The sequence below is a fragment of the Saccoglossus kowalevskii genome, chromosome 16, assembly GCF_978046115.1.
Source record: "Saccoglossus kowalevskii chromosome 16, keSacKowa6.1, whole genome shotgun sequence".
NCBI lineage: Eukaryota > Metazoa > Hemichordata > Enteropneusta > Harrimaniidae > Saccoglossus > Saccoglossus kowalevskii.
Window position 1 is genome coordinate 10,924,524 of NC_140656.1, and position 14,660 is coordinate 10,939,183.

General features: G+C 36.2%; 1 protein-coding gene across 2 annotated transcripts in view; it reads left to right on the plus strand.

The window, feature by feature from the left end:
• Positions 1–14,660, plus strand: part of LOC100372322 (oxysterol-binding protein 2-like) — a 93,193-nt gene that overhangs the window by 28,658 nt on the left and 49,875 nt on the right. For both annotated transcript variants that reach the window (XM_085491024.1, XM_085491026.1), the window contains exon 3: positions 6,427–6,674. In XM_085491024.1, coding sequence (XP_085347150.1) covers positions 6,427–6,674 — 248 coding nt within the window. The remainder of the gene's footprint in view (positions 1–6,426; positions 6,675–14,660) is intronic.

The following is a 14,660-nucleotide window of genomic DNA, read 5'->3' on the forward strand; positions in this document are numbered from 1 at the left end:
GGTTCATAATATAAATTACCTCCAACCTCTTATTCATTTTATGGTTTATCTGCATAATTATGTAACCTATAACTCTGAGGCACAGCGATTATTTGCTGTGATGCAACTAGTTTTGCTTATTCCCTGGTGCATCCATTGACTGAATGGAAAATCCATACATTGAAAGAGTTCCCTAGAAAAATATCTTAATTTTATTGAGGATTTGTGATTTGGTAAAAAAAATTTATAACACTTTTATATTTTTCACATATGAAGACAGCATTTTTGTTTGTTACTTTCATCCACTTTGCATCCTAATTTATTTTCCAAGCAGTCAACTTGCTACCCCAGACCATTCGTCCCGGTGTTATCGCTATCGCCACACGAGACTCCAGCTTGTCTCCTATACAATTTGACTGCGCACATCCAGAAAGTAGATGTAGCTGTGATTGGTGGAATACTAATGAGTTGAGTGTGAATCAAACGCCCACGCTATCTTTAGTAAACAAAGTCACGTGACACGCGCCATTTTAGTTTTGGCAGGCGATTTCAAGGCAGCACGCTTAACCCTTTCGTTCACAGGTTGGGAGATATTAGAATGACTGACAATTTCACGCCACTGTTTTACATTATTGGCGGATTTTTCTGCGCTATCAATCTTTCTCTTACAAACTAGACATAGACGAGACGACAGAGTCGCTCCTTTCACAACGTCGCACTGGATCAAATTGGAAAGACGATTTCCATAAGTTATCCCTCCTGCTTTTCCTGGCTTGAATAAATTCACACACGACTTTAACTATCCACAAACTCGAAGACTACACGAACACAGTCTACAATAGTCGTCCGCAACAATATGTATTTCTTCGGTGTACTGATGCACGAATGCACCGTGACACGGTGTTTCTCGGGTGTCGCCATCGCTGAGAATGCCGCCGGCGCAATTTTTCACCCAACTCGCGATTCTGTTTTGCAACATTTTATCAATATTCCCTTTGACAAAATTGCCGACAAAAGCACCGCTTTGCTGATCTTTTGTTCTATAATTCTTAATGCAAACACTGACCCTAGTAGTAATTAGTAACGTCGCCTAGTACATATGAACGGTCGTCATTGCAAATCGAACATCCTTTTGAAATTTGGACGTCGGGCACGCGATTTCAAGGCACCGCACTTAAATATTAGCAACATATTTTTCTGAGCGGTTGTTTATTCTCTTTCAAACGAGACATAAATGTGACGACATAGTCGATCCCTTATCCACCGCTAAGAATGACTCAATGTTTCGTTCGTTTTGCAACATGCCACAAATCGTCGAAAAAAACACCACTTCGACGGAAGCTTGCGTAATAAGGGGGTTAAAACAAGAAAACAAATGCCATGTTTAATACATATCGACCTGTTTTACTTGCGAAAGATAACGGAACATGAACTCGTTTCGTGCGACTTCGGAACCCGAAGGAACACACCAACAACGTTGAATTTACCCGCTATCTTCCAAATATGGTATATTAATTTATTCAGTTGTTTATTTAGAGTGACGTCCGCGGTCGAATGCGATTGGCTATCGATGTCAGTGCAAAGGTCATATGAATATTAAAATTAAGTGGGCGGAAGGAAAATTGTATAGGAGACAAGCTGGAGTCTCGTGTGGCGATAGCGATAACACCGGGACGAATGGTCTGGGGTATCAACTTGCCGACCCAGTATAATTTTTGGGGTTGCATTTTGACTCCAGGTCCTTAAAAAATTTGTATTGTTTGAGGGCACACTGACCCCTACTGCCAAATTTAATTTCATAAAAGAAACAGACTTTAGATTGTCAACAATTCCTAAGTTCTTAATGTATTTCTAAATCCAATGAAATACGCTCCAGTCACCACGTAGTGTTCATTCAAATTTTGTATGTACTGTTTGTACATGCATGAGACCCAGAGTGAGTATGTCACAGCATACATAAATATGCTGCTTTAAAAAGCTGCAAGGTCAAAGAACTGTTGACAGTATAACTTGCATTCTGTAAACTGCTTTGAAATGGCTGCATGCCATTTTACTAAATACAATGTACATGTATTACTTTATCTCAAGATTTCTCCTGATTGCTCATTTGGTACACCTAATCCGAAAAATATTTATAGAGTTCCCTTCATTTCTTTTTTCATTTGCCATTTTGTAAACATTATAATGTTGTGAAAGAATTGTAATTGTAATTATAGTTTTATTGTCATTTTAAACATCTACATACATGTATACCTAATGTACCATTAGATGTCAGAAGTGATACATGTTCAGATAGGTTGAATCAATGAGTTCTCCCTCACCTTCCATGAAATTTTCATTTGCTCTGTCATTAATTCATGATTTATGTGTCTAGCACTGTAGACTTGTGTAGTTAATGTCCGCTGTATAAATACCCAATTTGTATTTTATGTATGTTTGATGTCTTTATCGCAATTTGTGGAGTTGCAAACAAGGAGCAGTGACAGCATCTGGAAATACTTGTGTAAAAACTGACAATTTCTCACAGTATTTTCCAAATCGATGTTTATTTTTAATGGCTTATTTTAGTGGAAAGTATTTTGATGGAGTGAATATTTTCGATCTGTAGTCCAATATCCTAATTTTCTTACCGAAAAAATTACCATCTATGTAATGTTAAAAATCATGATAATTTTAAGGAAATTTCCTTGCCTAGCCATCCATTATGTTAGATTCTGGACTCAGTATGTGACGTAAATTCATTCAGCTCTTGAAATTAACATTAGAGAAATGTGTGCAGTCAATCAATTTCTATTTGAACTCACAGCCAGTCCCATGGACACAAATAAATAATTTTATTTCTTCATACGTGTTGGTCACCCATAGGAATATATTAATTAAAAACAGACATGTATAAAACAAATAATATAATCCAGTTAGGTTACTGAAAATTGAAAATGGTATTTGGACGTACTTGTAGGACAAGAATTGGTAATCTGTGACTAGTGCTTCTGTTAATTTCAAAATCTTATCATTATAATAATCTTAAAATTATTCTGGTTGTCATAGCAAATTCATTTCAAATTTTGAGATGAATATGAGAACTTAATTTCTCGCTGTTAATCTCTAGTAAAACTGGTGCATTAATTATAGGACATGAATCACTGCTGAATAGGATTATTCTGAAAATGTTTTAGCTCTGTGGAGCTACCACAAATTGCTGTCTGGATTATTTCTTCTCGCACTGTGCTGTTATATGTGTGGTTTGTGATGACAATTGCTCTACTTGGAGAGATCCCCCTCTTCGATATGTTGGCATGTTTATGCTTTGACAGATGCCACTATTTTAGTTTCTGATCAACTACTTTCACAATAATGGTTTGTAATAAGTAACAAAAGTTAATTAATTTGAATGGCGTCTCTTATTAAACTGTTGTCTACTGTAATTTATTGAGAGATATTTACATGTGAAGTAACTTAGCCACAAACTCAATTTATCAGTCTCTGATTTGGCAAACAGCATATAAAAGCTTTTTGTTCAACCATAAATCCTGCCATGTATCACTTCTAGCACTCACCAAAAGTAGTACATATTATTATACATCTGTCACCGTAACGCCATAAGTTATAGCGTGCCGTAATTTTGCGGTATTTTACAGGGTATTTTCATCCTACCATATTAGGAAATGCGAATTCCATATATGGAATGATAACGCGCATAGGCGTCCTCTAATAATAAAAACAAACACGGCTGCCACCAGGGTTTGACCGAACTCCATACAAAGAAGTTCGCTGATTCTGTTCTAAACTTTTTACATTTCGGCATTCCCATGATGTATCCTTGGTTGGGAAAGATGTTTAATAATAAGGTTATTACGAAGATCCCTCAAAGTATGCACTCGGACAGTACGCTGTCGCATCGACCTCTGCTGCGCGTCGGTCGATACTGCCGCTGTACTGTCTTCGTGCATACTTTGAGGTATGTAATAACCTTATATTATTTGATGTTTGAAGGTTGGTCCTACAAACACAGAATGAATTACAACAAAGTATGATAGGCTTTACTGACCAAGTTATTGAGGTGGCATGTATATGTATTAACCTTTTCACCACCAATTCTCTCTTTTTCATCTAATTCACAAAATATTCCTGTTTATAGTCTGCACTTTCCTTCAGAAGATTGGGACAAAAATAGCCGAATGTTTTGAGTAAAAACAGAACATTGACGCAAATTAGGTCTGTTGGCTTCAAAAATAGGGTTCATTTCCAGAAATATTTAAAAATATAAGAAAAAAAGTGCAGACCAATTTGGGCGAGAAAGTCTAGTGAAAAGTTTAAAAATAGTATTGTCCACAAAACATAGCTGAAAGACCTTTTAATTTTGAATAACTCTGCCAAAAATTAAGTCGGGTGTTTTCAATATTAGCTGAAAAAAACTAAATTGCAGCCTCTTGTTAAAAATACTTCTCAGATTTAGTCATCCAGAAAATTGTCTTATGACTGGCACCCCTCATATTGAAGAGCGCCCTCTACATGTTACCCTGTCTATTTTATATCATCGCCTTTGTGATATCTAGGTCATTGTCCCTACTCATCTGTTTCTCTGAGGGTTTTTCTACATGACAATACAATGCTTTGTCAACAAAATGAACCTTTCTATAGGTTGACGTTTATAACTACTCAATGTTGTATCACAAGCAATTATATAAATGAAGTCGTCTAGGTGTATATGCCATGCCAGCAAAGGTACGATCACAATCACTTAAATACATACTACTGTACTACTAACATCATTTCGTCTCAATGGTAAAATAAACGTGCATTGTTCTATATGACTGACCTATCGCAATCAGTCACTTCCCATTGGTGGTTTAAATAATACATGTATACTTAAATAATTAGATCAGCATAATTAATCAGTGTTTGCTTTCAATGTAAACAGAATTCTTCTCGGCTGTTTGATGAAGAAATGTATGTACATGCATCGAATGTAGGTCACATTCTTTGTTGCCCTCTTACTTTAGTACTTCTATACAATGTAGACATATAAAGAGGCTCTAATGGCACATTTGTCTGGGCACATCTGTGTCTTGGCTTTTGTTTTCTTTAATGTATCAATGTCCAATTTTTCGTTGTTGGTCTCAAAGTGATTTCATCCCTTTCAGGTGTTTCTTTTAATCCTACAACACAATATATAATTGTGGGAGTTTACAGTAAACTAGTTTTAACTTTAACTCAAATACCTACATGTAGTAATTTATATAATATATCCACCAGTGTTGCTTTGTAGCAATGACGTGTGTAATTTCATGACAGCTATTGTTAGTTAACAATGGGTGCTTCAACCCAGCCCCATCTGACTGAATGTAATAGTGATCCCCACTGTATATGTATATAATGAGTGTTGACTGCTACTTTTACTGTCACAATTGCTAGGTTTACATGGCAGCTTTTTATCAAAGCCGAACTATTGCTCCTCAAACCAATTAACAGGAAATATTTTCTTTTGCTGTTGTACTTTGTAGGAGAAGTTTGGCCAGTTTTGTTTTGTTTCGTACCTGTATTCTCGTTTACATGGTTTGGGCCAGACTGGGACTCAGTTCTATCAGAGTTCAACCCTGGAGGTTTATTGAGATGAATGCTTTTACACGGCTATTTTGTTTGGCTCTGATAAAATACTGTTGTAAAATGAGGTTCATGTCACATGCATACTGATAGCTGTTTGAAAGTGCTGAACTGTGCAGGGGAAAATGATCTCACACTGTGCCAATGAGTTTCATGAACTTTTCACCTCAATCAAGGTTATCTAAGGACAAACAATCACTGCAGTATAGTACATTGATGCATGCATGTCTGGAGGGAAGTGTGCCCTCTAAGCTGATCTGATGTGTCACAGGACTCGCAGAGATTATTCCTGCACACAATTATTCCTGTGTTAAAAACAACTGGCATGTCGTTGACAAGAAAATTATACATTGATGGATTTATCTCGAAAAAACATTTTATTAGTCCCTGTTCAAACATAGTCCTGAAGGTTTTGCACAAAATGATCCAGACAGTATTTCTGGTGAATAGAACATAATGTTGAAACAGCAGGAGTCCAGTGTACGCTGCCTTGATGGTTAATATACAATCAAGAATGGTTGTAGTTATATATGCTCTATTAACCTTGTTGCATCGATTATACAAGATTGAAATCCTGACTACTCAGAATATGCATGAATTGACAACTTTTTTCTGATTGTCTACTCACCAACAATGTTTAGTTAAAATCTCTACAGTTTGGGACAAATCATTGTCTATTGATGTTTAGGCACACATAACCCACTAGTTTGATGCTGTAACCGTCACGTGACAGTAAGCCCTTTCATCTATGACTGGTTCACATCCATCCATCCATCCATACATAAATCAAGGGTATTCCCCATCAGATCTATATGTTAATTTGTTTGTTAATTCTTTCCTCAGATGATGAAGATGAAGCTGCACCAACAGAGCCAGATAAAAATGACATCCAGAATACGCTACGAATGCTGAGCAGTAAACTGGAGGATTTAACAACTTGTAACGATCTTATTGCAAAACACGGTGCTGCCTTACAGAGGTCATTAAGTGAATTAGAACTTATACAGGACCCAGCTGAAGCTAGCACTAAGATAAAAGCTGTCAATGAGAGAGCTACGTTATTTAGAATTACTTCTAATGCAATGATTAATGTGAGTACTTATTTTCTCATTTTTACTTAACAAGCGTTTTATGCGCTTTATACATTTTCTGGTAATTGCTCTGCTGAAATCCTTGTACACATCTCTGTTCCTCTTACTTGTTTAAAGTGCTTGTGCATGTAGTTTACCACCATTAAAACATGATCCGATTTCCTTGAATTTTGCAGTATGGTTTTATTGACTACCTTGTGAATAGCACACATTAGGTGACTTTCGGATTACCTTGCCTGTATTTGTGGATGTGTGTATATAGGTATGTTTGTACATGTATAATTGCAGTTTGTCAGATTTCAATGAAACTTTGGTTGAAATCGGTTCATACTGATTATCTCGTTTGCATAATTAGTGTGCGAGTCTAATGAGCGAGTCTGTAAGTGTACGAGTCTGAGTGAAAATTTTGACTGTTAAATTTTGACATGCGTACCATTTCTAAGATGTGCACATTTTTTGTTTTACAATTTACTTCAAAACGCATGACTGGCAGCCATTTTGTTTTATTGTTCAAATGTCCCTGCCCATTTCTCTTTGATTTGAGAATGGCGAGTACCGGTATTCATATGTATGACATTAAACCTTATTCAAACTATATTATACCCTAAGTTTATGTTGCAAAATTTTAACATTGATCTATGGATCTACATGTATGCAAATACAACAGTTTTCTCTCGTTTGTAGGAAATATTTTTAATACCCATTTGTTCACGATGTCAAAGGTCAAATCTTGTACAACTTGTGAAATATTAGTTGCAAATGAAATAATCAGTTATGTCAGTTTCTGAAACTGCTCCCACTGGGAAAAGTGAAAATTAAAAAGATTGAAAATGTCAAAATGTCAGTGTTTGAATCATCAGACGGATGATGTAATGAACTCATTTGTGACAGCTGAGTAATTGCATTGCCTCCCAACGTCATCTTTTTTTGAAAGATACTGACAACAATTTAATCTTTGTTGCTGGAAATTTAATGATGTAACAGTTTTCATGAGGACAACATTTGCAAATGTTAATGTGACCCCCCCCCCCCCCCAGTAAAAAGTACACTGCTGCCAATCTCTGATTGTCACTGAAAATTCATAAAATTTGTCTTCCATAATTAAAGCAGTCTCATTATAAGCAGCACTAAGATCTTAAAAATCCTGTTGAATATTCCTAAGAGACATGCTCTCTGACCTCTGACCTGTGAATCCAGCTGGTATTGTTTCATGCCTTCCGCTGCATTTGTATGTTACATCCTGTGTGTCACATGCTACGACTAAAGCAAAGCCGGAATTGGTTTTCTGTAAAGCTGTTTAAGCTGATTTGGAAAGCAAAATACAATTTGACTTTTCTAAGACGTGAGTATATAGTTAAGCATAGATCTGCAGTCACTGTATTTATTGGAGATTGTTTAAACATTGATTTTACTGGCATCTTTGATTGATTCGTTATTATACATTATTTATGTTTTATGTCTGACAGTGATATTTTATAAATATTACCGGTACTCTTGAAGCAATGCTCTACTTTTTATATCTGGGCTTAATTTTAAAACAAAAATTGGAAAGATTGAGGTTTTTAATAATATTTGCAAACACTGGTACCAGTCAAAGACGAATATAAAATTTAATGTAGTCCTGCGATCAATTTATATATAATTAGGTTGATAAAGAAAGGAAAAATTGTTTTTCATCTGTGCTTGTAGTGGGTGGATATCAGTGTAGTTGTCATGATTGTATATTCTGAGGTGTTTGTTATTCTACTCTGGTCTCTGTAAGACACTGCTGGTATTGTATGTATATCTTATATATAGTCATTGGCATATTATTGAGATTGGGTTTTCCAATCTTGTATTATATTACTATCTGTATATGTACTTATAACTAGCAGGCGGCTTCCCATGATGTGTTACCTGTTGCCTTGTGTGTTGTCATCTGCATATACTGTGAAATGCTTTATTTTCGCTTGGAATTTATTTTCACTATTTTTGCTGAAGGAATGATTCAGTGAAAATAAAATTCAGTTAATATACGTTTTTTCCTATATTTTACATTCAACTAATCAAAAATCAGTGAAAATAAATTCCATACAAAACACCCAAAACGTCTTTTCAGCGAAAATTAATTACAGCTAAAATAAATTATTTTACAGTATTCCATAGGATTTGCCAAACTCTGATCAAAAAGCTGCTTTTTTCATCACTTTTTTTCTTCATATTTTTTAGCTCCGCTGTCGACTTTGTCGAGCGGAGCTTATCATATGAGTGATTGTCCTCCGTCGTCCGTGTCAATGTTTTACTTTTTCGACTTCTTCTTGAAAACTACAAGCCTGAATGCTTTGATACTTGGTGTATATGTACCTTGGGTAGACCTCTCTTAGGTTTGTTCATTTCATGTTGATATCTTCAATTCTCTAATTTTGGTGAATATTTTTGTCATTTTTGGTAAAAAGTGATATTTTCGACTTCTTGTTAAAAACCGCAAGTGCAATTGCTTTGATATTACATATATAGGTACTACATGTGGACCTCTCTCAGATTTGTTCATTTCGTGATGATATCTTCAATTCTCTAATTTTGGTGAATATTTTTGTCATTTTTGGTAAAAACTGATATTTTCGACTTCTTGTTAAAAACCGCAAGTCCGATTGCTTTGATATTACATATATAGGTACTACATGTGGACCTCTCTCAGATTTGTTCATTTTGTGATGATGTCTTCAATTCTCTAATTTTGGTGAATATTTTTGTCATTTTTGGTAAAAAGTGATATTTTCAACTTCTTGTTAAAAACCGCAAGTCCAATTGCTTTGATATTACATATATAGGTACTACATGTGGACCTCTCTCAGATTTGTTCATTTTGTAATGATATCTTTAATTCTCTAATTTTGGTGAATATTTTTGTCATTTTTGGTAAAAAGTGATATTTTCGACTTCTTGTTAAAAAACGCAAGTCCGATTGCTTTGATATTACATATATAGGTACTACATGTGGACCTCTCTCAGATTTGTTCATTTTGTGATGATGTCTTCAATTCTCTAATTTTGATGAATATTTTTGTCATTTTTGGTAAAAAGTGATATTTTCAACTTCTTGTTAAAAACCGCAAGTCCAATTGCTTTGATATTACATATATAGGTACTACATGTGGACCTCTCTCAGATTTGTTCATTTTGTAATGATATCTTTAATTCTCTAATTTTGGTGAATATTTTTGTCATTTTTGGTAAAAAGTGATATTTTCGACTTCTTGTTGAAAACCGCAAGTCCAATTGCTTTGATATTACATATATAGGTACTACACGTGGACCTCTCTCAGATTTGTTCATTTCGTGATGATATCTTCAATTCTCTAATTTTGGTGAATATTTTTATAATTTTTGGTAAAAAGTGATATTTTCGACTTCTTGTTGAAAACCGCAAGTCCAAATGCTTTGATATATTATACATATAGGTACTACATGTGGTCCTCTCTCAGATTTGTTCATTTTCTAATGATATCTTCTGTTCTTTAATTGCCATGTGCATTGCTAACAGCGGAGCTATCTCAGCCGACAGGCTGCTTGTTATATCGTTTAATACTGCACCAAAATTACCTTTGTACAAGATAAATTCATGGTAATACACTGTACATGTATAACATGATTTGTGTTATTGGTAATACCGTGCAAATTTTTGGTCGTCTGAAAATTCATTTTGTAGCTATCTAGCAAGAACATTGTAATATTTCTTCTCATGTGTGTTCATGTGGTACCACAAAAACCATATGCAAAAACCACTTGACAATGAAGACTTTAATGAAATAAGTTAATTTACTATTCCTGAAAATTATTGCTCTCACCAGAATACAAAATTTGTTTCTTTTTCAATAATTTAAGGACATGTCACATAATTATTTTGTTTGGAGTGAAGCATTATAAAGATCACTTTAAAAGGTCACCATTTATGTATAAAATACATATTAATTCTAGGAATCGAGTATGGTTTTCAGAATTTTTCTGATAGAAAATAGTTTTATATCTAAATCGGCTCAAGTGAGTGACATTTCGAGATAATTTTTCTCCATAACTCACTTTAATAGTTTAATTGTGTATTGTATTTCAATGGCCATAATCAATGTTGAGGTTTAGTATTGTGTACCTCCTTAATTACTGATTATCCATACACCAATTAGTTGTCAAGAGCTTGTCAGACGAAGTCAAATATATAACAAAATAATTGGGGCTGTATTATGTATATAAATCTACCTAATTATTCTGTTAAATACTGTGCAATTTGAGTAATTGAATCTCGTAATTTTGAAAGATATAAGTGTAGTTCACAATAGAGAACTTGTCGGGCTGTGTGAACAGTTGGGATTGAGTTTGCATGTGCTGAAAAAACAACAACATAATCTTGGCCCCAATAGATTCAGCATGTGTAGAGATCAGCTGTCTGAATGCCTGGCATGAACCAAAATCACACCATCTTTGATGAACTTAAGAGAATGTATATTGATTTCTTGAAGTTTTCTATGATAGCTATGTTGTCCTATGCTAGAAAATTACTACAGTATCTCCAATTCATGGGGTGGAGCTACGTCACAAGACGTTCCACGTTGCTAAGACGTGCACCACTCTACCATGTATTTGTATGGTCTCTGTGCGCGCTGGCGTGTAACACTGGCCGTAGAGCTGGTGAAAATAGCTATATTCGAACTCAACTTTGAAGTAATTCTGAACAACCAAATTTATATATGTTACACTGTTCAGGGGAGTCTCAACAACCATCCCATAGTTTTCACCATGATGGTTGCCAGGTGGTGAAAATGCCTGGATGTCCACTCCTGAGAATGAGTTATCTGTGTACTGCAGAAATTACTGTTGTGGCTTGAATACCAGCTCCCGCTGTGAACAAAATGAATGGAGACTGTAGTTCTATAGTTGGTAACACATATTAATGCTACAATTTATTTCTTCTTGCAATGCTAAAGCAACATGAAAAAATAGCTGTTTTTCGAATTCTTCCTTTGCCCAATGATTAATAATAAATAGCATTACACAAACAGCAACAGATAAATGTGCAGAACATGAATATTGTCTGCCGTGTTTGGGGCAACAGATAGCAAGAATTGGCTCCATGTACCATCCCTCAATGGCATTGTTCTCATATTTAAAAGCCTAAATTAGAAAAAAAAAAACTAGATGGAAAAAATAAAAAAAAAATGAAAAACAGCACAATTCCGTGGCTGGCCGAAATTTTAGAATAAAATTAATTATGAAAATCTGCCAAATAATTAGATGGTTGAATTTTCAGAGGGGTTAAAGTTTTAGCCAAAAGATTGGGACATGATACATAGGATGGGCATGATATTGGACAAATATAGTAGTACATGTAAGTGGTGGCTTTCAAATAGTGGCTACAAACTAATACTTGTACTAACTAACTGTTGGTATATTCATAACGCGAGTTTGTTTTGGTATCACAGAGACTTGATCAATACCATGATGAATTAATAAATCTGACATTATATGCTATTCATGTTGCATTGTTATCATCAATAAACAACTCAATAATTTTTTGTTAGTATTCTACCTCATTATTATTCATAGCCTCAACTATTTTTCTACCATTGTAATGTTTTCTCACAGAATTACTGTCCTATCATTAATCTGTTTTTTAAAAAACACACATATTGATCCAAATTCACTGTTTTGATAAAATCCTATTGATAAAAACTGAATTGTTTAGTCTCAAATTGATTAGAGAAAATTGTATCCATATACAGTCGGCATCCTGTATGTGACAGTGGAGAGATTACACACATGTGACAGCCCACTTTACCGCTATGTTGACACGTCACAATGTCAGTAATAATAGCAGTGTTAACAGTCTACACACACCCCAACATTGGTAACTGTAATTGGAGTCTTACACACTATGATATAAGGTAACAGAATACCTATATATATATTATTCTATGAGATTACATGTACTGACAGCTGTAGCACCAATACTGTGGTTAGTACCAGTACACTTATTATATTCACATGTGCTGTTGATATTCCTAAAATATGGCTCTGTGACCTTCTCGCAACCAAACCCTCAACATCTCTCCCTCATTTATCTTACCTAGCTACTTATTTACCTACCCCTCTACCTTCTTTCCCTTCCTCTATCCACCCTTCCTACCTACTTTGAACCTATCTCTTCCACTCACCGCTTCCCTCCACTCTCCCAGCCCTACCTATCTCTTCCTCATCCTGTCAATTCTTTACCCTACTGCTTCTTCCTCAAGTTGCCTACCTGTTGCCTCTTAGACCTTCTGTGACCTTCTCGCAACCAAACCCTTAACATCCCTCCCTCATTTATCTTACCTACCCGTCTACCTTCATCCTCTTTTCTTCCTTCTTTCCCTTCCTCTATTCACCCTCCCTACCTACTTTGAACCTATCTCTTCTACTCACTGCTTCCCTCCACTCTCCCAGCCCTACCTATCTCTTCCTCATCCTGTCAATTCGTTACCCTACTGCTTCTTCCTCAAGTTGCCTACCCGTTGCCTCTTAGACCTTCTGTGACCTTCTCGCAACCAAACCCTTAACATCCCTCCCTCATTTATCTTACCTACCCCTCTACCTTCATCCTCTTTTCTTCCTTCTTTCCCTTCCTCTATTCACCCTCCCTACCTACTTTGAACCTATCTCTTCTACTCACCGCTTCCCTCCACTCTCCCAGCCCTACTTATCTCTTCCTCATCCTGTCAATTCTTTAACCTACTGCTTCTTCCTCAAGTTGCCTACCTGCTGCCTCTTAGAAGGTATGTAAATGTGTCGAGTTTATTACAGAGTATTGCATACTAACCCCTTTGGTTAATGAAATTTTAATTTCATAAACAAATGGGATAATTGCCAATTATCATATAATACTGGTTAAATAAAATCGAAATAACAGTGGATAGCTCCCGTAGGGGGCGTCCTTCCCCTGTCATCTGATTTGCATACTTCCATTTTTATCCACGAGATTGATTCACGGTTGAAATTTGGGCTTGCCAAAATATCATTGTTTTTGCGGTGGAAATACATTGTTACCACCCATCAACACAGCCACCGAACTATTAGTGTGTCAGGAAGCTCTTGTGGACATCAAGAACTTCGTACTTAGTCACCTTGAGTAAAAAATTGTAGTTTTAGTAACGAAACTCAAAAGCCCGCCTTCAGTTTCAAGATGGCGGAAAATATGGTTACCGGAGAGTTGAACACCGTTCATCCCAGCACTTCGGATTCAAACACTTTCGGACGAAAGTGTGAAGAGTGCCATATATCGATGCTCACTTACGATGATCACCGTATTTGCATTCCATGTGGCAGAAAATGTAATGGGCACATCAACTGCGGTGTTTGCCTCGCCTGGCCGATAGAAACTTGGAACTGGGATTCCCGCCTACGCAAGTCAACGGGAAAATCAGGAAAGAAGAAATCCAAAAAACGTCATTTGGAGGAGTCTTCGGTTTCATCGGTACCTACCAACGCTGAGGACGAACTATTGGCAGACGAACCCAGCCAAAAACGTCCAAAGGAGACTGACAATGAGCAAAGTGTTATAGCTCATTTACAGAACAAGGTGGATCTACTGACCAGAAAAATTAAAGTTTTGGAAAACCCAGTAGACGAAGAGGTACCACCAAAAGCATGGAGTGTCAGCGCTCTCCAGGCGGAAAAGAAAAAATCCTACACAACAGTGGTGCGAGAAAATGTTGAACACGCACTGGCTGAGGCAGGCGTGATTTTTTCTACTGAAGATGCTACAAGCAACGCGGGGGAGGCCGGCTCGTCGAAAACCACAACAGCGAGTGGTACCGACAAGGAGGACCCCGAATTCAAAATCCGCTCCGATGCTATCACAAAAGGTGCGGTTATGGTCAAGAAAATCTTACCTCTACCGATTCCACCGATGGCGGACGCCCCACGTTTCTCGATCGGTTTGTCTACACTGCCGAAAAAGGACACTTTTACGACTTCAGC